Source organism: Passer montanus, unplaced genomic scaffold (genome assembly GCF_014805655.1).
Source record: "Passer montanus isolate IOZ18808 unplaced genomic scaffold, ASM1480565v1 scaffold17, whole genome shotgun sequence".
Lineage (NCBI taxonomy): Eukaryota > Metazoa > Chordata > Aves > Passeriformes > Passeridae > Passer > Passer montanus.
Genome location: NW_024364270.1, coordinates 2,661,224 through 2,684,350, shown reverse-complemented (window position 1 = coordinate 2,684,350; position 23,127 = coordinate 2,661,224). Strand labels below are relative to the sequence as shown.

General features: G+C 40.2%; 1 protein-coding gene across 1 annotated transcript in view; it reads left to right on the top strand.

Moving 5' to 3' along the window:
• The window catches only part of PTPRR (protein tyrosine phosphatase receptor type R), a 140,568-nt gene that overhangs the window by 76,346 nt on the left and 41,095 nt on the right, over positions 1-23,127 (top strand). The window contains exons 5-6 of the mRNA XM_039703872.1: positions 5,803-5,913; positions 9,986-10,248. Of these exons, the coding sequence (XP_039559806.1) occupies positions 5,803-5,913; positions 9,986-10,248 (374 nt within the window). The remainder of the gene's footprint in view (positions 1-5,802; positions 5,914-9,985; positions 10,249-23,127) is intronic.

The following is a 23,127-nucleotide window of genomic DNA, read 5'->3' as shown; positions in this document are numbered from 1 at the left end:
CAAATACTTAGGCAGTCTCTGTTATGAGGATATGGGAATCCTGGCTTCCTAATGTCTTTAAATTGCTTGGATTAAAATAAAATACTGCTGGATTTCAGAATTTACTAGAAAAGAACTTGAAGTGGTTTTGAATGACAAAAATAACTGAAGTTACTGTACATAAGATGAGGGTTACTGTGTTTTGAGAGCTAAGCCAACTGCCAGCTGGAAATGTGCACTGAATGAGAAATTTCCAGAGTTCATACCAATATTATGCAATCCCAAAATGTAGCATTACAGCCTCCTTGCTCAAAGAGGTTGCCTTTGAAGTATGTGATATTAACATATTAGAGAAGAAATCAAAGGAAGCAGTCATGCACTTAAAGTATACAGAAACTGTAAGTCGCTGTAAGGACAAGTGATCAAAATCAGTATCTTAGAAATTACAGTAGCCTGACTGATGTAGGCTCCTGGGAACAAAGCAGAGCACAAGGACATGCTCCTGTGATCAGGCAAGGTAGCTGTAGTGTAAAACCTGCACAGTGCACCCAGAGCACCCAACAGAAACAGGAGCTCTGCAGGCTGCCATTGTGGATGTGGAATCACAACACTTCATCACACATGTACCTAAGGCAGAGCTTTTGGGGTGACACTGTCATGGGAGACATGGTTAAGTGGCTATTATCCAGTGTCCTGTGAGCCTGAGAGGTCACACACATTCCTGCATGTTTTCAGTGGGGCTGAAAGTGATTTCTCAGCAGCCTTTCCAAATGTGCCTTAGCTAACATAGTTAATATAGCACAAAAACCAAAGCTATTCAATGTGAATTTCCATGAGCCCTTTTTGATCATAAGTTTTACCCCCAGCTCTCTGTAAGCTTTCCTCTGAGCTCAGAACTACAGCTTGCTATGCTCTCATTAGTGTTCCAGCCCAAGGGACTAATTGGGGTTAACTGACCAAATTTGCAAATTCACCTATTTTCCACTGAAAATTTACCTTTTCCGGCAGGTCTTGATACTGCAGCAGAATCTTTCAGTCACAGATTTTACAGTGATTACTTCAGGTCAATGTCTTTCTTGTTGTTCTCAAAAGGTGGCTACTCATTTACTTGCTTGTAGAAATACCCCACTATTTTTCCCATAATGAGACCATAAAAGCCAGACTGGATTTTTGGCATCTTTAAAAAAAAAAAGTTTATAAAAATGGTTTAGAAAAACATATTTGTTCTGGTTCAGCAGACACCCTTGTGTGCAGGCACTCTTCAGTAAGGTTAGTGATTGAATGGCATTGTAAGAATGCATTTGATTCTTCCACACATTGAATTATGCTAAATCCAAACAGTTGAAATTAACCTGGCTCATTCTGCCTGAAAAACTCTCCTTATTTGACTCATTAGAGAAGGAAATACTAGGAAATTATGCCTTTCTCCCTCTTTGCTCTAGGATCTGGTGCTCCCTGAGCTACTGAAATTCCCTTGCCACTCCATCTGCTCTGATATTCCCCCACTTTTATTAGCTGCAGATCTTTGCAAATTAGCCTGAGTATATCCTCAAGCCTATTCCTCAAAAACTATCTGAAGGACAAGAATCCTGTCATTTCTTCCTTGCATTTGGCTGTCCTATTAGCTTTTCTCCTGGGTGTCAGCAATTTGTAGTGAGCGTGGCAGTTGCTATCCCTCTTATCAGTCTTCCTAGACAAAGGAACAAAGTTCTAAATGATCTGCATTGACGTTACAAAAAGCAATTCCTTATCGTGGGTGTGAGATGACTCAGTTACTGGAGGTCACAGCTTCTTGGCACCTGGGAACAAAGCAGAGCACAAGGACATGCTCCTGTGATCAGGCAAGGTAGCTGTAGTGTAAAACCTGCATGGTGCACCCAGAGCACCCAACAGAAACAGGAGCTCTGCAGGCTGCCATTGTGGATGTGGAATCACAACACTTCATCACACATGTACCTAAGGCAGAGCTTTTGTGGTGACTTTGTCATGGGAGACATGGTTAAGTGGCTATTATCCAGTGTCCTGTGAGCCTGAGAGGTCACACACATTCCTGCATGTTTTCAGTGGGGCTGAAAGTGATTTCTCAGCAGCCTTTCCAAATGTGCCTTAGCTAACATAGTTAATATAGCACAAAAACCAAAGCTATTCAATGTGAATTTCCATGAGCCCTTTTTGATCATAAGTTTTACCCCCAGCTCTCTGTAAGCTTTCCTCTGAGCTCAGAACTACAGCTTGCTATGCTCTCATTAGTGTTCCAGCCCAAGGGACTAATTGGGGTTAACTGACCAAATTTGCAAATTCACCTATTTTCCACTGAAAATTTACCTTTTCCGGCAGGTCTTGATACTGCAGCAGAATCTTTCAGTCACAGATTTTACAGTGATTACTTCAGGTCAATGTCTTTCTTGTTGTTATCAAAAGGTGGCTACTCATTTTACTTGCTTGTAGAAATACCCCACTATTTTTCCCATAATGAGACCATAAAAGCCAGACTGGATTTTTGGCATCTTTAAAAAAAAAAAGTTTATAAAAATGGTTTAGAAAAACATATTTGTTCTGGTTCAGCAGACACCCTTGTGTGCAGGCACTCTTCAGTAAGGTTAGTGATTGAATGGCATTGTAAAAATGCATTTGATTCTTCCACATATTGAATTATGCTGAATCCAAACAGTTGAAATTAACCTGGCTCATTCTGCCTGAAAAACTCACCTTATTGGAGACTCATTAGAGAAGGGAAATACTAGGAAATTATGCCTTTCTCCCTCTTTGCTCTAGGATCTGGTGCTCCCTGAGCTACTGAAATTCCCTTGCCACTCCATCTGCTCTGATATTCCCCCACTTTTATTAGCTGCAGATCTTTGCAAATTAGCCTGAGTATATCCTCAAGCCTATTCCTCAAAAACTATCTGAAGGACAAGAATCCTGTCATTTCTTCCTTGCATTTGGCTGTCCTATTAGCTTTTCTCCTGGGTGTCAGCAATTTGTAGTGAGCGTGGCAGTTGCTATCCCTCTTATCAGTCTTCCTAGACAAAGGAACAAAGTTCTAAATGATCTGCATTGACGTTACAAAAAGCAATTCCTTATCGTGGGTGTGAGATGACTCAGTTACTGGAGGTCACAGCTTCTTCTGTCATTAGGAAGAAGCTTAAGCAATGATTTTGTTCTCCACCAATTAGATCTGGGAGAGAGATTTCCTTGAGTAGGTGAAGGTGCTACTAAAGTGTTTCAAAATGTTGTGTCTAGTAAGTTTAAGTTGTGGTATACTTTTTTACCCTTTTTACAGCATTTGTTAATATTCTTTGAACATTATTGTTAGAAAGACAAGTCAGGCAAAGACATGTTCTGAACACACATAGCACTAGACAGACATTATAGAGATTAATTCTCTTAAGATCTTCTTTTATTCTCTTCAGTCTGTTATATGTATGAAGTCTATTATAAAATATTTTAAAAGTTTTGTAACATCATTGAATTAAAGTTTTATATAAGTCTCTCATCCACTGTGACTAAAAATCCCATTAGCTCTTCATTTACTTTTTAGTATATTTGTCCTTTCAGTAAAGAGGTATTAAACCATGCCATTTACCCACTTACAAAAGGTCAGCATGGCCAATTCTCCCTTAACTCCTGCTTTTTATCTAAATTTCCTCCTGAGAGATATGAAACAGCAGAAAGCCATCAGGTAACCCACTCAGGGTCAAACATTGAGTTTATAGCTAATAGGCCACAGCTGCAGCTGCTGCTGTCACCATGGGATTCCCATGGAGCTCAACAGGAGCAGTTTTGGACGTGGAGCAGCTGCAGGTTTGCGCTCTGATCCAGTATTGGGACCCAGGTTCTGTGCCATGAGCACAGCAGAATGACCTTGCTGTGCTGAGGTAGCAGATTGCACAGAGAGCTGTACCCCAATACAGTAGCAGCAGTGTTTAAATATGTCTAGGAACAATTTTTGCAGAAATACTTGGCAAGATTTCCAGCTTCTCTTTAAAAGCCCTGGATTTTAAGTTGCTCATTAAACATCAAAGTGACACTTCATAAGCCTTTCTAAACTGTCAATACCTGCAACATTTTAAAGCCATGACCATGATGCATGATCACACACACACAAATATACTAATTTTACAAGGTTGATTTCTGTAGTTGTGCTGAAGGATTTCCATTCTGGTTCCCATTACTTCCAAAAAACCCTCTTTATTACGCTTTCAGTTCTAAAGCTGTCAACTCCCAGTTAAGCATGTCTTCAAGCAAGCAAGTCTCTGTAAATTAGGCATGCTACCAAATTCCTCTTGAAATGTTTGTGTTTTGTGGCAGTTGTATCTGTGAATTATCTTACATTGTCCTCTTTTCAAATCAAGCAGTGCCTAATCCTGTGCTGAGAGGAGGACCATGAAAACTATATTGGGATCCACCACCCAGTATTTTTTGTCAGCTTGTTCTCTTCCTCAGACCATGATCTCCCACTCCTTGGAAAGCTTTCCCACATAAATTCATCATCATCCAGACTTCCTGTGTTTGGGAGGCTGAAGAGGCTTTGGGAAGGAGGCTTTGCCTTTTTGGAAGACAAAGTTGTCTTGATACAAAAAGAGCTGTGCAAAAGAGCAGGGTAATGGGTGGCTAAGCAAAAGTCTTAGGGTGTCCCTGCAGTTATACAGACCCATTGAGCAGCCACTCATCTCTGTATGGAGGAACTCTTTCCTCTGTGATAAACTCTGTGACAAACACAACATCCCCAGAGAGGAAAAAAGGCCACACTGGGATGGGAAGACAGCTCAGTATTTAAACTAGAGGTTTATTTCAAGCCATTAGAGAATTTCAGCAAGAAACACAAAGACCTTGACCATTTATAATGGAAACCAGAATTTTAGAAACTTGGTTTTACTCAGTCTGAGAACTCTACTGAAAAGACACAATTAAGAAAATAAAAGCAAGGAGCTGAAAATTGGAAGGGCAGTGTCTACTGAACTGTGGTTCCAGAAACATCAGACAACATACTTTATTCTAAATAATATATTGCAGTTAGACCAAGGGTACATGTACTTTGTTTCTGCTACAAAATCTATATTTGAAAACATAGTGAAATTCTGGTAATTTAATAGTCCAACCAAGTCCCAGTGCTGCAATAAAGATAAAAATAAATGCTTTTACAATCATTATTATTTCATAATCCCCAGGAGTTCTGGAAATTTTAGTATGCACAGCTGTTTCAGAAATGTTCTATCAGCAGGAAGCCAAAGATAATGAGATTAAACATAATGAGAATTATCGATAGACAGATAATGAGATTATTTTCAGCAAAATCAATATTTTTTACGTATTTATGTGTGTAATCTAGAGGTGACAGCGTGAAGGCTTCCTGACTTATGAAGGCAAACAGGCAAGTCACCTGCTCTTTGCTCCGTGTCAGGTGTCAACCCTGGGAAGGCTGGCCTGTGGCTGCAGGGGCTGAGATAAGCCCTGGGAAGAAAGAGGCAGGGCAAGCACTTCCCAAAGGCTGTGGGAGCACAGCCCTTTGACCTGAGCAGCCAGGTGGCTTCCAAGAACAGCACTGAGTCTTGTTTGCTTTACCTGGTGAGAATTCTCCGGGCAGCCCCGCGGGGCTGTAGCTCCGCGCGCGGCGCTGGGAGCGCGGGGTGGCCCTGCTCCATGGACTGGGCGTGGGCAGGGGGTGCCATGGCAGCGCCCAAAGCCATGCCATGTGCTGTGGAATTCCAATGCTGACAAAGCTGAGGAGAGTGATTAATGCCCAGTGAGAGATGTTTAATCTGCACATGCCACTCTATAACTTTTTTTCTCTTTCTGTTTCTGTTTCATTGCTTAAAAAAGAAAAATGTTTTGCAAGGGCAGCATGAAGCAGACCAAATCTGGAGCAAAGAAGGATTTTATGCTGTTGTCATATTTCTCAGCATCTTTGTCATTCTAGTGACTTGTTTAATGGTAAGTTTCCCTTTTACCTTTATCTTGTTTTTTATTTCATGCTTTTCTTATTCTGAAGGATAGGGTCTTTCTATTAGCCCATGATGGGTGTTTTCTCAAGGCTAATAGAAACTCAACTCCAAGGTAAGAATTGATCACTCTCATAATGTTGGGAAACCAAAGTTTGAAGAATCACATTTCTTGATGTATTTTGAGTTGAATGAAGAATGTAACTAGAAGGAAGATGAAGAAATAAACAACAGGTTCTTCAGTCTACAAGGTAACTGTGTAGGGACATGAGTGATGACTTCTCAACCTTCTTAGGTCCCAGGATCCCTTCAGTCCTCTTACCTGCCTTTATTTCAGTTTCATTCGATAGTAAAAACACCACCACATTGATTGAATGTTGTCAGTGAATGGTTGTTAGAGTATGTGTTGGTATTTGTGTACCAAATACACAAATATTAAACTGAAATAACTAGTAAGTACATGAAGGAATAACAGTCTTTGAGCAACTTTGCCATTCATATTGTATGAGCTCAGTGGCCAGGTTTCTGAGCATTAGGCACAATTCTAATATGTTGAATATGAGGTGTGCATTGGTCACCCAGAAGATGACGAACACTATACCACTAATGACTTTTGTAGGGTAATTTTTGCATTTTTGTCCAATGCTATATCTTATATGTTTTCCTTCTTTAAATTGTGTGATACTTCTGCAGTGCATACATACAAGTGTTTACCTAATTCTCTGACAACGATCAGCATTTATGAACATACAGTATCATGGGGTCTTTTAGAGATATTTTGCTCACATTTAGTTTTCTTTAACCACTTAGAACCTTAAGATGGAAACCATGTTTAATCTGAAGTTATTAAAAAATGTTCACAGTTATACAAATGTTCACAAAAACTTATAACAAAATGTTATTTAATCTTTTAATGTCTCCCTAAGATTTGAAAAGCGCTTGTTTTATCACAGGAAAATGTTGCTTTATTTAATTTGTACTTTCTTGCTGTCTCCATCTCTCCATGACATTTCCCTCAAAAAGAGGAGGATAACTAGAAATCCCTTCTCTCTACTCTCTGTTTTGGAGAAGAGGTATTTTGGTCATTACTGACTGTTTAACTGGAAGAGTATAGCAAATGCTGACTGTCCTTGTCCTGGTACTGCACAATATTTTCATTAATGATCTGGAATTCATTGACAGTATTGGAAATTGTAAGCATTCTGTATGACAGTATCAGAACTTCAAATATTCTTAGGATGCCAGAGAAAAGATGGCTGCTTGGCAGGGACAAGAATTCTAATCTTGTGCATCAATACAATGTAGGAAATATGTGGCAAAACAACAGTTCCATAGGAAAGGTTCCAGCAGTATCACAGAACAGTATTGCAGAAGTAGATAAGGAGATAAGCAACATCAATGCTGCAAAAATGCACTTCTTACCCTGGTATATATAAATGAGGATATGATCTCTAAGATCTGAATTCAGCTCTGCTATGGTAATTTTGTTGTCATGTCTTACTCATTTTCTATTGTCCCTCTCTACCACATTTGTGAAAAATTTCAGGCAATTATAGGAGGAAGGACGTGCAAGAGTGATCAGAGACACAGAGGACATGAAATAATTTGGTTTATTTATGACAGGGAAAAGGAACAAGCAGAAACATTGTAGTTCTCAAACATGGAAAGATTTCAAAGGCTGTTATAAGGAAGAATATAATACTTTCTCCACTGGGGACTGGAAAAAAAAGAAAAATTTTCACAGGGTGATTTGGTTGATTCATTAGAAAGTTCCTTGGTATCGCATGTGCCACTGGACCCTGAATTTCATTGCTTAGGGAAGCATGGGAGTTTTCAGCAATTAAGATTCTGGGCAAACATCTCTCAGAAGTAGTTTGGGTGTAGCTGATCTAAAGTTAGGGCAGAGGTCAATACTAGCAGACTCTATGAATTTCTTCCAGATGGAAGGCTGTTATGCTGTGGTCTTTTCTGCAGGCATTCCCCTTTCTGTTCCTCCCAGGTCCAACCTGCATCTTTACATGTGCTGCTGTTTAGACTGTGCAAATGGACACGGTCTCAGGTTTTGCCAGGATGTGATAATATATGAGTATGTGCAATCTGTAAAGCTAACAGCTCATGTTGGTTTTTTTTTCCCATGTAATGTGTGTCAGAGTGACAGATTGGGTTGGGCACTATGTTTTTGACCATTTCTGGTTTTTTTATTTTACCTTCATTAAAACTGTTATAGCCCTGTAATACTTTCTGAGGAAAAGTGTTAGTGCTTAGATCAAAAGTTGTTGGTTAGATTTTTTTTCAGTTTCTGCTAGGGTCAAGCTATCTTTTTTCCCTAGGGTCTTCATAATAGATTATTAAAGGGTACATTAAATAATACTTGTCCACATTTTAGAAGTCAAAACCATAATTCCTTTGGTCCTCAAGGAGTAAAACTATGTCAAAACATATTCGTGGCAAGAAGGTATGGTGAGCATTGTCATGGCCATGAATCTCTGAGCTGTTTATCTGCTGGTTATCAGTAACAAATTAGCTGAAAGCACTCACTGGAGAAAAAGACAGTTAAAATATTTCAAGTCCCTCTTTTATCTTTACTGGTACCAGTGCCCTTGCTTCACAGGTACCCCCAAGAGGACTTCTTTTTCTGCAAAATCATGGGAAAGCAATCTTATCCTAGTAATTCTAAACCCTTCAGAATGAACAGATGGTTTACCTAGCTAAGTCTTGTTTAACATGTGTATTGCTAATGACATTAGGTCAGTTCCCAGCTAAACCTCTAATGCTAATCCTTGAACAAACAAACCCATCAGATATATCTAGTCACCACTGGAAAACTAGGGAGTGATAAATCTTTATGTGGTGCTAGCAGGGGCAACAGCTGTCAAAGAACTTCTGACTTGCAGTGAAAAAAATGTTCTGGTCTAGGTTTTCTCTTATTCAAGGATCCAAATCAATTGCTTTTCAGGAAAAGATAAAGCAAAATGGAAAGTACAAGCGTATCTGCAGACACCTTCAAAAAACTGTGCAAGTGCCTTCCATCTCCCCATGCAATATTTACAATTCTCATAAATTTCATAGCTGGTAAGGCATGTTTTGAAAATGGAACAGCTATGTCTCAGAAATTGTTTATTGCATTGACCTCCAAAGAAAGAAGATGTGTTAAACAGGTGTAACATGGGTACCTCTGCAGTGACATTACTGAGCACAAGCTGTCTGCCTACCCTCATCAAGCCAGGGTTTAGCAAATTCAGTGTAGAGTTTGATGGAAGAAGATCAGTACAACTTCTGCTTTTGTTACACATACCGGATGTTCACATTCATAAGCAATATGTGGACAGATAATCCTGGTATTTCAGTGTGTTCAGAAGGCAATTTTGTGGTGATTGTAAAGCATACTTTTCTGAACAGATGGTTAAATAACTTCCTAGGCCACTCATCACTTCAGCTTTATTTCAGAATAGTTAATGTTTCTCTCAGGATATTGGAGCCTATCCCTACCTGGAAGAGTATTTCAGAGTAATAGCAGCCTACTTTTACCAAAGTGACCTGGTAAAGTTACTCTGTTCAACCATCTCCTCCATGCCAGATAAGTAAGGGCTTTTAAGAACATCTGAACATCTGCTGTAAAACAAATTGAGGCTGTTCTAATTAGAGACTTGTATCTGACTAAGTCATAAACATCTATTTTATTTTGTGTCATTGTCTCTCTTGTGTTAAAATGCATAGAATATCTTCTACAGTTACTCATTTATCAGTAATTCCTTCTTTACAAGGTCTTCTGTAACTAATTTCCATTCTGTGTTATTTGCTCTTTTAATAATACTACTGCAGGTATTACAAATAAGAACTGACACACAGTGAGTACTGTTCAAATCCCTACTGCCCACGTGTACACTCTGCAGTTTATGTAATGGAAATATTTATCTTGTTGTGGGAAATGCAGTGTAACACAACTTGTGACTTACCTTCTAGGAATAAAAGCCACATATGGCAATCTTCTCCAGCATTTGTGATGCCTTCCTTGCCTTGTTTACCAGGCAATAGAGATTGATCTGTCCACTTTATTTCTGTAGGTTCTGTACAGATTAAAGGAGAAGATCCAGTTGTCACTGAGGCAAGAGAAGGAAAAGAAGCAGGAGATCCACCTCTCACCCCTTCCCCTGCAGACATCTCAGACTGAGTATAAGACCACCAACAGCATGGTCCAGCCTCAACAGGCTCCAAAGGTTATCAATGTTGTAGTGGACCCTCAAGGCCAATGTGTTCCTGAGCTCAAACCTCCCCTGTGTGCCAGTCCATCTCCTTTCAGAATGAAACCTGTGGGACTCCAGGAAAGGTAGGATGGTGCCTGGTGTGCTCTTTATTCTACTTTTTTGTTTATACTTATGCTTCATGATTTCATATGTTTCTCTTCTGTCAATGAATGGGAGACACTGCCATACAGACATCTGGGAAATGGGATTTTGGTGTGTTAACATCTATCTCACAGGTACCTTTTCTTTACATATGACCATTTTCATATAAAGATATGAAAAGGTTCAGGTTTAGGCTGAGAATAACTGCATTAGTGTCATTCTTTTTGCTGATTATATTTTTCCCATACTCCAAAGAAACAATTTTTTCATTTTTCCTTGATTTTTTGCCTGTTTTGATCCTGGAGATCCTGGAAGAGAGTTCAACAAAGGACATTCTCATTCTCAGGGAGTCCATAGCACCTGGAAAACAGAAGAAATATTTACACCAACTGAGTGCATTTAACAATCTCATACAGTGTTTCCATTATCACCTTTAGATACATTTTTTTCTTAAATGCAGCTTTCCATGATGGTCAGGATACAGTGCAAAGTCAACAGGCTTTACAAAAAGGAAGACGTGATGAGTAATGAAACCAGCTCTTATGTGCAGTCCTCAGAAATACTTGGGCACCAAACCCTGCCCTGCTGCTCATCGTACCTTTCAAAAACTGGGCCAGTGCTCTTTTTATAAAACTAGTTATTCTTCCCACAGGAGAATGCACACTGACATCTGTCTCTCCTCTGTTAGAAACCTGTATAATTTCTTGTCTGATGGCTGCAGGCTGCTTTCATAAAGCATCAGTGCTCTGAATAGCTCACAGAGCATGCAGCTGTGCAACTGAACTCTCCTGCCCCGGCACAGACGATAAATGAAAGAACAGATGCCATGTGGAGACCAAGCACAGCTTCATCTGTGAGGGCTCTCAGCTGAGCTGTAACCCTGATTCAGCTTCAGCCATGGGGATTTCAATGGCAGAGATTTTATCAATGGATTTATGACAGACAGAGCTCAGGGAGGGGGATTGATTCTTCTGTGAGTAAAAGAGGCTTAAAGGCAGAGCTGTCATAAAATATGTAGTGATATCACTGCAGAAAAAAAAAAGAAATGGAGGAAGCAAGTAAATACATTTTGATAGTTTCTCTCATTCCACAAGACCTTAAAAATAAACCCACAGGCATGAGAATCACTAGCTAATTTATAATACTTAGTATATAAGCATAGCATATGCAATGACAGGGATTGAGGGAAAGGAATTTGTAGAAGGATTTTGTACCTAAGGTCAAGAAACTTTTTGTACATAAGAAGAAGAAACTTTTCCATTTCTCAAACAAAGAAAGTAAAAACAATTGATTTAGCATGTTAATTTCCACTACAGATAGGAACTTTGCATTTAATTCTCCTAAAACTAATTGCATCCTCTGGAAGGACAAAGTTCTGAGACAGATATGACAAAATGGACAGCTGAAATACAAAGAGAAAACTAAACCTGGTGTTTGACCAAATAATTCCAGACATTTAGGTTATTACTAAAGAAAAAGAAGTTGAAAGAATTGAGTACTTCAGTTTCTATTGTAAAAGAACACCAATAGACTGTTGTGAAAAAGTGAAATCTATTGTGATAACATCCCATTGTGGAGTTCTTTTTTGCATGTTTAACACAGACTCTATCAGCCACTCCTAAGAAATAGTGGCTTATTTCAAGCTCAGTGTACAAAGGTCTGGGGACATGAGGAAGAGAACTTTAGGGAATAGTTTATCTTCTGTTCCTCTGACATAAGCAGCTATTATTATGTCTATTTCTTATTTATGTACTATAACCTTTACTATGAACAAATTTGTATGCGTTCTAATACTCAGCAGTGTTGGAAGCAAAAAGTAATAATGCACTGACACATTCTGCCTCAGATTTTATCTAGTGACTAGGTCAGTAGTCAGTTTAAAACTCCTGTCCACCTTTCTGTCCCAAAAAACCCTTGCACTGGGCAGCCTCAGGCCATCCTCATTATGTGCAGGAGAAGTGGACCTTACAGCATGGACCTGCCCACTGCAAGGAGCAGCAAACCATGCTCAAAACAGTCTACTGGCAGTCTACTTCTGTTATGTATGTATGGAGTGAATCAAGCCTGGAGGCCCCATCCTGCTCATGGCACAGCTTTAGGACAACCTTTCAATATTTTTTGCTATGCTGATTTTGGTTTCTGCCAGGGGACGAAGCTCTTGGCGGGCCAGAGTGGATATGGGAGCTCCTTGATGAACTTAGCATGGAGATTAATTTGGTGACATGGCTTGACAGTGCTCCTGAGCAGTATTTTCTAACCATCCAGACTACTCCCTGGTTTGATTCCTTAAGAGTGATCCATAGTCATGAAATGCCTAGCATGGTCCAGACCAAACTGTCCCTGGTTTGGGCCATGGTTCATTGATTTCTCTTTGAGCAGATAGTGAGCTGTGCTTAGCCATCTAGGTGAGAAGTTTGTGACAATCTCCCCAAAGGATGGGACAGAAAAGTTGGATAATGCAACCTGACCTAGTTGAAGATGTCTCTGCTCATTGCAGGGGTGTTTGATTAGATGACCTTAAAAAATCCCTTCGTGAGCTGTGCTTAGCCATCTAGGTGAGAAGTTTGTGACAATCTCCCCAAAGGATGGGACAGAAAAGTTGGATAATGCAACCTGACCTAGTTGAAGATGTCTCTGCTCATTGCAGGGACAGTCATCATTGATTAGATGACCTTAAAAGATCCCTTCTTAGACCAAGCTATTCCATGATTCTGTGCCTGCCTCTCAAGCTCTATTTTCTTTGCACACTAGGTGCTGCTTTGAGGAAACTACCCTTGACAGGACAAGGGGTGATTTTAAACTAAAGGAGGGTAGATTTAGATTAGATATAAGGAAGATTTTTTTTTTGCAATGAGAATGAAAACACTGGCACAGTATGCCCAGGGAGGTGGTTGATGCCCCATCCCTGGAAACATTCATGGTCAGGTTTCAGAGGGCTCTGAGAAAACGGATCTAATTGTAGCTGTCTCTGCCCATGGCAGGGGAATGGGGCTATGTGACCTTTAAAGGTCCCTTCCACCCCAAACTATTCTATGATTCTATAATCTAAATGCAAAAATATAGTGGAACTGAGTTTTCACAAAGCACCACATGGCTCTCTGAACTTTTCCATTTTTATTTGGAATAGTATTGGCCAGTACAGAGGCAAACAAATTGTTAATGGACTACTGTGCAAGGATAAAAATATTTCTGGGAGTTTATCCAGCTTCTTAAAACATACTGTGCTTCTGAATACTAGAGCCAAGTCCACGAACATATTTTTCTGTGTATCTGGAAGTGCTCTTACTCAGCTATTTCTATAAGACACAGCTTCCCAGCAGATTATTTGCAGTATGAAATGTGTGGGATGCCGCAGTTTTTATGCCACCCGGCGGTGCCCGGTGCCTTGCGGGATGCGGCTGTGCGAGAGCACGGGGACAGTGACACCTAGAGCCAGCAGCAGCACGGCTATCCCTCAGCTGCCTCTTGCAGCAGGGATGGGGCTCACACTGCCAGGATTAACTGGCCCAGCGATTCTGCTCTCATGCTCTGCTCTCATGAGACCCCACCGGGAGTACTGCATCCAGCTCAGTGCCCCCAACATGAGAAAGATGTTAGCCTGGTAGAGCAAGGAAGGCTGTGAAAGGATCAGATGCTGCAGCATCTCTCCTGTCATGACAGGCTGAGAGAGTTGGGGTTCTGGCTGGAGAAGAGTAAGTGCTGGGGAGACCTTATTACAGCCTTTTGATACTTGAAGGGGGCCTCTAAAAAAATATGAGGGCAAACTTTCTTTTAGGGCATGTTGCAATAGGATAAGGGGTAATGGCTTCAAACTGAAGGAGGCTAGGTTTAGATTAGATACAAGGAAGTAGTTTTTGAACATTTGAGGTCAGACTGAATGGGGCTCTAAATAACCTATTCTAATAGACTCTTTCCTTATCCATGGAAAGTGAGTGGGACTAGATGACTTTTTAAAGGTCTTTTCCAACTCAAACTATTCTCTGATTCTGTGATTTTCCTGGATGCTGCTCGTGCAGCATGTAGTTTGGAAAGGGGTGGAACAGTGGTGGCCAAGCGCAGAGGGTGGATTGAAGGTGTGGAGGTGGCAGGGCTGTCAGAACAGAGGCAATGCTGACCCCTTTCTATTACAATTACTGAGGCAGGGAAGTGAGGGGCTATTTCTTCACAGCCTCTGTGCATTCTCTGGATCATTCAGTGCAGAATGCTTTGAAGTTGCTCTCTTTTCGTGTGCTCACAACTGCTGCTCCTTTGCAGCCAAGACCTTCTCCACTGGCAACCCACATTGCTCTGTTGCTGACCAAAGGAGCAGGAGAGCTGCTGTTCTCCTGTGGGTGTCATCTGTCTGATGAGCTGCCACAATATCATAGAGCCAATGCCTGACTTTTGGATGCAAATAATTGTTTTCTCTTCCGTGAGCACATCTATGAATATTGCATCAGTGTTTACTTTTCTACTTAGGCTTTTATAGGTTTATATGAATAATATATACTCTTCATTCAGCACAGTAAGGTTTTCTTTTATTCTGTTTCTTAGCCTAAAATTCATATTGATATGAATGGTCCCAGCCAAAAGCAGAATCTGGTGGAGTGTGGTATTTTAGATTTTATTCTGATATATCAAGCATTGAAAATTTTTAGTACAAGCAGTGAGTTGTTAAATCACAATCATGGTAGATATAGATATAAATGTTACCACACCAGCACAGTATTACAACAGGGTTTACATTTTATGTGGCCACTGCAGCTGTGAGTTTTAGTTCCAGTGTTATTTGTGACTAAGACAACTGCATTTCAACTAACTAGTGGACAATATGATGTTTTGTTCAAATTAGTTACTGTGCAAAGATACATGGAAGAAAAGAAAATGTGGAAAATGTCTCCTCTGCTGTGTGTTGAAAACAAACAGTGCTTTGGAAAAATTTCTCAAGCATTTGTATTCCATTCTAGCCACAAAATACTAAAACTGGCAATTATATTTTAATAATCAGAGGGGAAAAATCACAGCTCTGTATTTTCTTAGTCTTTTACATATTCATCAGAAACTTATGCTGTCTAAAAAGAAGAGCTCCTCATGATCACTATCAGGATGCCAGGGGTTTGCAGGACTCTTATTCAAAACAGATAGTATTTTACATGTGCCTTGTGCTGATTTTTTTTTCTCTGCAAATATACACAAGAGAGTGAAGATAATAATAGAAAACAGTTTGGCAAATAAAGCAAAAAGATGGCAGATATGTGAAATAATAAACCATTTTAAAATGTGAAATAAAATAATTATGCAATGGTATGAAGGAACAGCTGTGACACAGGAAAATAGAAGATATTCTGTGAAAGGGAAGAGCACTCCTCTCCAGCAAGAGCAAAGCCTGGAGAGGAGTGGGCTGCTCACAGGCATCATTCAACAGAATGTGCAACCAATTCTGCAACCTCTACAGAAAATCAGTAGGCATCAGCATAGAGAAGAGTATGGAGAAAATCACCTGAATCAATCAATTATTGCTCTCTACAAACATAACAGATGAGTGAAATTTGGCTTGAACCCTGACCTTGAGAATTCCTGTGTGATGTTGCTTTTCCCCACAAAGCAGAGCAATACTATAGATACCCAATGCCACAGTTAGTAGACTCTCCCTTGTGAGATTTCTTTTACCATCCTGAAGATCCCTGTAAACTGGCAGCAGAATTCTTTCACCAGTTCTAAGAATTGTTCAGTAGACATGCAGTGAGTACAGCTCACTGTAAGTATAATGAAACAAAAGTTAATATAACGTGCATTACAATGCTAAGTGCACATCTTTGTCCACTTCTTTGTAACATGAGAAAGAGTGATATCCTAGTGGGAAAGAAGGCAATATATTTCTTTATAATCTGAAAAAAAAGGATTCAGATAACCCATAGGAGTCTATGGAACTCAGTGCCAAAAGGTAAATTTTTAAACAGGAATGTATTAGCAAAAGGTGCACACACAAATAATAAGGGCAATTATTTTTCTCTGTCTTCAGCATCCTTCCTCAGAAACGTCTTGTATTTTACACCTTTACAAAGAAAATCTTGTATAATTTGGGCTTCAGGTTTGTACGTGGGAAAAAATTGCTCTTAATATTGAAAAGTATTCTCTTTTATTAGTCATTCTGCATAGACACACAAATTATTAAAGTGTAGCTTCAGCCTCTTAGGCAATTTCTGTACACTGTAAATTGCCATCTGGATGACAAATGCCACGGATGACAGATACCACAAAAACGAACTCTAATACCTGTTTTCCTTATTTTAGAAAGGCAGCATTCATTAAAATGAATCATTATCTTAAGAATACAGCATACTGAATAAAATCTCATAAGAAACACTGGAGCCAGGGTAAAGAACCTGATGTGCTCTTTTCTTAATTAATATAACCTCAGCTGCACCTCAGGATATCACTGTTCAACCACATCTCTGCTCTAATAGACGGGAAAAATTTCCAACAATTCTCTCTGTCCCTGTTCTGAATTTTAAATCACAGAGCACAGTTGCTGCAAATGGTGTTGCTGATCCATTATCATTTTACAAAACCATTCATTGTGAGTAATAATTTCAAGTAATGCACCTTGCACTTGGGCTACTGTAGACATGCCAGATTTTGTAGTTTATTGCACAAACATGGGAACTTAATATATTTACAGGAAGGGACCTTGGATTTCCTGGCTAAAATAAAGTAGCTTTGCATAGATTTGGAGGATAAATTTTCCCTATTGTGTGGCACTGAATATGCTTTCTGCATTCTTAATTTAAATCGTAGGGATTGTTTCAGGAAAATGTCAGTGTAATTGTTCAAAGCAAAGCTATGTGCCAACAAGAAAGTACAAGCTGTGGAATAGTTTTATGGTGATATCCTGTCAGAAGGAATTTGCAAAGCATCAGGCACCAGTAAACTGAGTTTGAGGTGGGAGACAGGAATTTCTGTGCTTTGATCTGTTTCTTCTACCAACTCCTTAGAGCACTTTGGGCATGGCACATAAATCTCCAGACATCTTCCTAACCACTGGATTGAGGATGGCTGGGTGTTGTGTCCATCTGAAGAGATGTAGCAAAGACAAGAACCTTAACCTGAGGTGCATTAAAAGTCCTACTTGCTAGTATTTGTTCACATCATTTAAGAGTGAGAGAATACAATTACACACACACTTTCTGAAAGACCTAAAAATATGTTTCTCTCATTTGGCACCTATATTCCATTCTAGTCTGTAAGATCATTGAATCCTAAATGGCTTGGGTTGGAAGGGACTTTGAAAGTGATCTATTTCCAGCCCCACTGCCAAGAGCAGGGTCACCTTCCACTGGTCAGGTTGCTCAAAACCCCATCCAACCTGACAATGAACACCTCCAGAGGTGGGGCATCCACTTAAAAATTTTATATACCCAGATGCACTTATAGCACTAAGGCTGTGTATCAGAGGTTGGTTTGTGTCCATATTGCTAAGCTCTCCTTGCCTCCAGAGAAGCAGGGCCTAGATGCAGACTTCCTCCTGAGAATGGTTTGTCCACTGTGCTCGTTCCCAAACTGAAAATTGCTTTGGAGTCCTCTTGTTGTCAAAGGCTAAAAACAGACTAGGGCTGCAATGATTGATATGTAGCACTGTCATTCAGTCTCTGGGATTGTTTTCCTGGCACTGTGATTTATTTTTCAAGATGTAGCTTGCACATGAAGTGTAGCAGCAGCTGATACAAAGGGAGCAATCCTGATCGAAGCAGTTGTTTCTTGGCTTTTAGGTAATTGTCTTTTCAGTGCAGGGTCTCCCTGAAGCCCTGCATTGTGGCTTCCCTCCTTCTCAGGACTTCTCAACTAGCTGGGAAGACACACTGATTTCTGGCACTTGCAGTCTGGGTAAAGAGTAAAGGCAAGGACCTTGGGCTACCTGGGCTACTGAAAGTGGGAGAAACTACTCTAAGTAATGGGGAGCATGAGATGGGATCCAGCTTTGAGGGTCTCCTGCTCAGTGCCTGAAAGGTCTGTGTTGGCACGTGGGTTCATCACTGGAGAGAGAATAATGCTCTGCCTCCAGCCTGCATTTGTGGAACATTTCTGTGAGTGCACAGTAACACAAAAAACTTTCTGCAAGTGCCAGATCTTTGAGTTGCATGAATGTCTGTTCTGTCCAACCCATTACAGACGTCTTTGCTTATCTGCAGTGTAGGAAGAGGGCAGGAATGTGAATTGTCCCCTTTCTCTGGAGAGGAAGTGAACTCAGTCACTAGCCTAACAAAGACCCTCTAAAACCCATATTTTAACTATTTGACTCCTGGTTAGTTAAGAAGATGTTTTGGTTGTGTTTAGAGCTCTTTGAAGCAAAACTCTGTGGGAGTTGTAATTTCATAAATGCAAACAACTGTGTACCATTGCCCAAACTTACACCCACAGTCCATTTCCCTGTGTCTGTGGCACATCTTAAAATTGCTTCAGATTAGTGTAGGTGGATGGTAGGTTTCCACTCCTATTTCCCTCTCTGTTTTCAGTTGTCCCACATCCCTTTTTTCTTCCCTTGGGAAGTAATAAGCTTTCCAAGGCACATGACTCTCACTTTTGGGAGTGGTTAATTTTGGCAAATTAGCCTACCCTTATTTAGAGAAATTCTTCTGATGCAGCTTCATGTCCCTCTGCTCTCATGTACAGGGGAAAGCACCGTTTAGTATATGCAGTCTATGCTTATCCTTGCTTTTGCCTTTACTGTCCTCTGGGGTTTAGTCAGGAATTTTATAATAATTTTATTGTATTCCCAGGTCTCTCATCTGGCGTTTATTCTTGTTACTCCAGTTGCTACTGGTTTTAGCTTGTACACAGGAAACCACAGTGCCAATCAGTGTCGTTCCCAAGGTGACAGGAAACCCTATTTGGTCGGATGTTGATTGTGCTTGTCTTTACAGCTCCACCCATCACATTTTCTTCCTTTTTGGCTTAAGTTAAGACAAATTAATCAGTGGCTGCCATCTGGTAGACAGTTTTGGTGGGTTTGCAGGGATTTGTCGAGCTGATCTTTTGAAAAGTCACACAAGGGAAAATATCCATGTTAATATTTAAGTGCTGCTTGAGTCTGGAATTTACACGGACCACTCTTGCCCTGAGCACATGAGTAATTTGAGTTGTATGAGTGATTCCCTTGTCTTTTTCAGCAGCAGCTTTGGGTCTTTAAGTGCTGTTTGGAAATCAGAGAGTTAAACTCTGATGCAGCTTTCCACTGACTGATTTCCTCAGCTCCTCTCTGCCTCTAATTTGTTTCTGTGCTTGACCATCCAGGCATGGTTTCTGTGACTGCTTCACCAGATGTCCTAATGTGCAAGCAGAGTGGGACATCTGGGAAAGTGAGGAGATGCACATTAGCTGGACTTGAATGCTCTGAGCATCTCGTCTCAGCCCTTAGTAGGATGTGTCCATCTGTGACATTTGCAAGCTAATATATCACCTTTTCACAATGGTAGGTTGGAAGTGCTGTGCTAAGGGATAAAGGCACCAGCTTCTTTATGAGATTGGTTTGTAAGCAGGAAGTATCTGCTGAGTCCTTGACTAGTACCCACAAGTACTGGTTTCAGCCAAACAACGTAGAATGAAGCATCCATATCAGATTTCCAGAGTTCTGATATTTAGCAGGAAGGTTGATTTTTCACATTTGGGGTTTGTATAGAAAAGTTTCTCTGAGTGTCCCCATTAATGTCTGAAAAAGACTAATGCTTTAAGTTAAAACGAAAATATTCACCTTTCCTTTTGTTTTGGAATGCATTTATCTCTGTTCATGATATTTCTTTTACAGGGAAGCCTAAAGATGAACAAAGTTCAGTTCCCTTTCATTTAAAATGTTAGAAACAGAAAAAGAAAACAGTTAAAGAAAGAAAAATAAAAATCAAAGTGCCTCCAAAGCTGCAATAAATATCTACAGCTATCTTGGATATCTGTAAGATATCCAAGTATTTATTTGAATTACAAGAAGCCATGTGCTGAGCAGTACTTACATTCAACTTATCTTGCAGCCATCAGTTAACAGTCCAGGCCATTAATCTCTTCTTTGAGTGCATCATAATTAATTTTGCTTCTATGTAGTGCTAGGAGAACTCTTCAAAATTATGAGAGTCAACTAATTATACTACTTCTTTTTTGAAAAATCCAGTTCTGGATATTCAGCAGAGATATCTTACATGGTCAGAGCTAGTTTGTACAGAAAACTTAACACTGTTAGCTAGCAGAAATGTCTCCTTTGTGCACATACACATTTGCTCAAAGAATACTGCATGTAAATCTGTGGGCCAGGGTATTTCTCAGCTCTTGCTGGAAATTCTCTTTAGCCTGAGAGCCTTGGTCACAGATCAGGATCCCTCTGTGCAAGACTCCATATGTACACAAAAATGCAATGTTCCTCTATCCAAGGGACTTACATTCTAGACATCTAGACAAATGCATACAGGCAATCAGACTCTCCTCAGCAAACAGAGAAGCAACAGCATCATGGCAGAGCTGAGGATGCCCAAAGTATGCCATGAGAATGGCTCAGCCAAAGAAATATTGCCCAGAGGCAGAGCTGATTCCATGCAACACTGACATTTCAGCCAGGCTCTTGCTAGAGTTGTCTGCTTTGATACCATCACATCCAAGCTGATGCACCCATTTGGTTAGGCTCTGAACCTTAGCCGAGTTTCCAAAACATTTCAGGAACTCTTTTTGTGATTTTCCTACTACGACAAGTGGGACATTAATTGGTTAAGTGATGCAATATGGTATTGCAAATCAGTGCCTATCTTCATGAAATACCTTGCCTTTGAACCTCCATTCATTTCTCCAAGCAGGGGAGTCTATAAGAAGCTACAAAAGTGATATTTCTTTCTGAGACAGGGATTTTTCCTTATGTTCACTGTCAAAAAATATGCTTTGATGCTTAACAAACAGAGAGTATTGTTATTAATTTATAGTATCTATAATTATCCATGTTATGTTAATATTGTGATTTGATAACAGGAGCAAAACAACACAGCAACTTCAAATGACCGCTCAAATATGCGATAGGCATCAGAACGGGAAGTCGTGTATATAATTCCCACACAGAAAAATGTCGTTAAGTACAATGTTTCTCCAGGGAATTCAATCCCAGTGCTTCAGGATGACCAATGGCAGCTCCTTGGAAAACTGCTGCCAGCAAGAGATGAGGCTGGTGCTGGGCAGGAGGCAGCTGAGTTTTCCCCTCTGCCAGGGCTGGCTCTTCTGCTTCCCACCATCCCCTGACAGCGGCATCTCCTGTTTTTGAGATGTCTCAAATCCTTCCTGAGTCATAAAAAATTCCCCTGGGAGACTGCTGCATAGTCCAGAGGCTTTCAGTTCCTTTCCCTGGATTTGATAGTGGATATAAAAGCACAGTCTTAAGGAAAACGATCAGAATGGCAGAAAAGTACACAATGGGTAAAAAATGCAATTTGCATGGGCTTGTTTCACTCCAGACTCTGTTTAGTTTGTTTGGTCTCAGTGGATTTATAGACATTTCTGGGAAGAGTGTTTGGCCCACAGAGCACAATACTGAATAGGTTTGCAAAAGAAGGCAGCATTGTGAAAAGCAGAAAGCTGGTATTGTAATTAATCCTCAAGTTAATCCTGTAGCTTCAGAGAGTGCATTTGCAATTTACTGATAAGATTATAATAAAATAAATGTTTTCTCCTTCATCACAAGGATTTTCACAAAAGTAGATGCTTTAAATAACCCTCTAGTCCCCAATGTATAGTGCTCACTATTGCATCATCCGGGGTCAGTGCAGAGGTCATAAGGTGGGCTAAGAACACTGTCTGAGGGAAAAACTACAAAAGGGAAACACCAGGCACAAAGATGGGAAAGCACTCTTTGGTTCAGAACATTCCTAAAGTACAGATTGCCAGAAGATGGAGAACAAACTGAAAATACGTAACTATCAATTAAGTAATCAATAATTCCTGCTGGCTTTGATCCTGTGTTCTTTCCCTAAACCTCCTCTTTCTATTGAAAAGAGGATACTGGTCAACCTTTGGCTTTACAGAGTACACCAAATTTATGTTCATATTTCTACATTACTTGGATGTATGTTAGCCTGACCTATATTACATCATTAGCCATATGAAGCCCTGTGTGTTGGAAGAGTTTGTGCTGAGATAGATGGAGTGGAGGTCAGGCTGAGAGTGATTTCTGTTTGTCTTTCAGATATAACTTCTCTCCTTTCTCTTTATTTTGTAATGCAACATGCACTTAGAGGAATACTACTTTTGTCAGGATCCTCCCTTTTCCCTCCTATATTCAAATTCATAGAAGTAAATTTAAATCAAGCTGTTTAAGTTTCTAAATGCCATGAATCCTTTGCTAAGTCTTTCACAGAGGACTGTGAATCTGAAGCAATTGTTATTATTTCACTCTGAAATTTTTAGTCTGGTCGAACTCATTGATGGTGTGTATGAGAAGGAGTAGATCAGGAAGCCTTTGCTCTGGCCTTTGTCTCTGGGCACAGGTACAGATGTATTTCCCTGTCCTAGAGTCCAGCCTGTGCAGCCCCCTGTAGGAATGTCTCTGATGAAGGCAGGCGGTCCAAGGCCATGGACTTCAAGGGATCTGCTGAGCTTTGTAGAAAAGAGCTCCAGATCACTTACCTGTCAGTCCCTTATCAGCTTTTCAGCCCTAAATGGGACTGCACAGCTTGGCAATATCTCTTTTAGAGGTCTACCTAACCTCTGAAGTGCCAGATAAATATACCTTGGTATGCAGACATTTGCAGCTGTCTTAAAAGCATTTAAACATTGCTCTCTTTCAAATTGCAAGCCTAAGTGGATTTCCTAACTGATTTCAAAGTGAATGCAGACACTTTTCACATTAATATACTTGTTTGAGC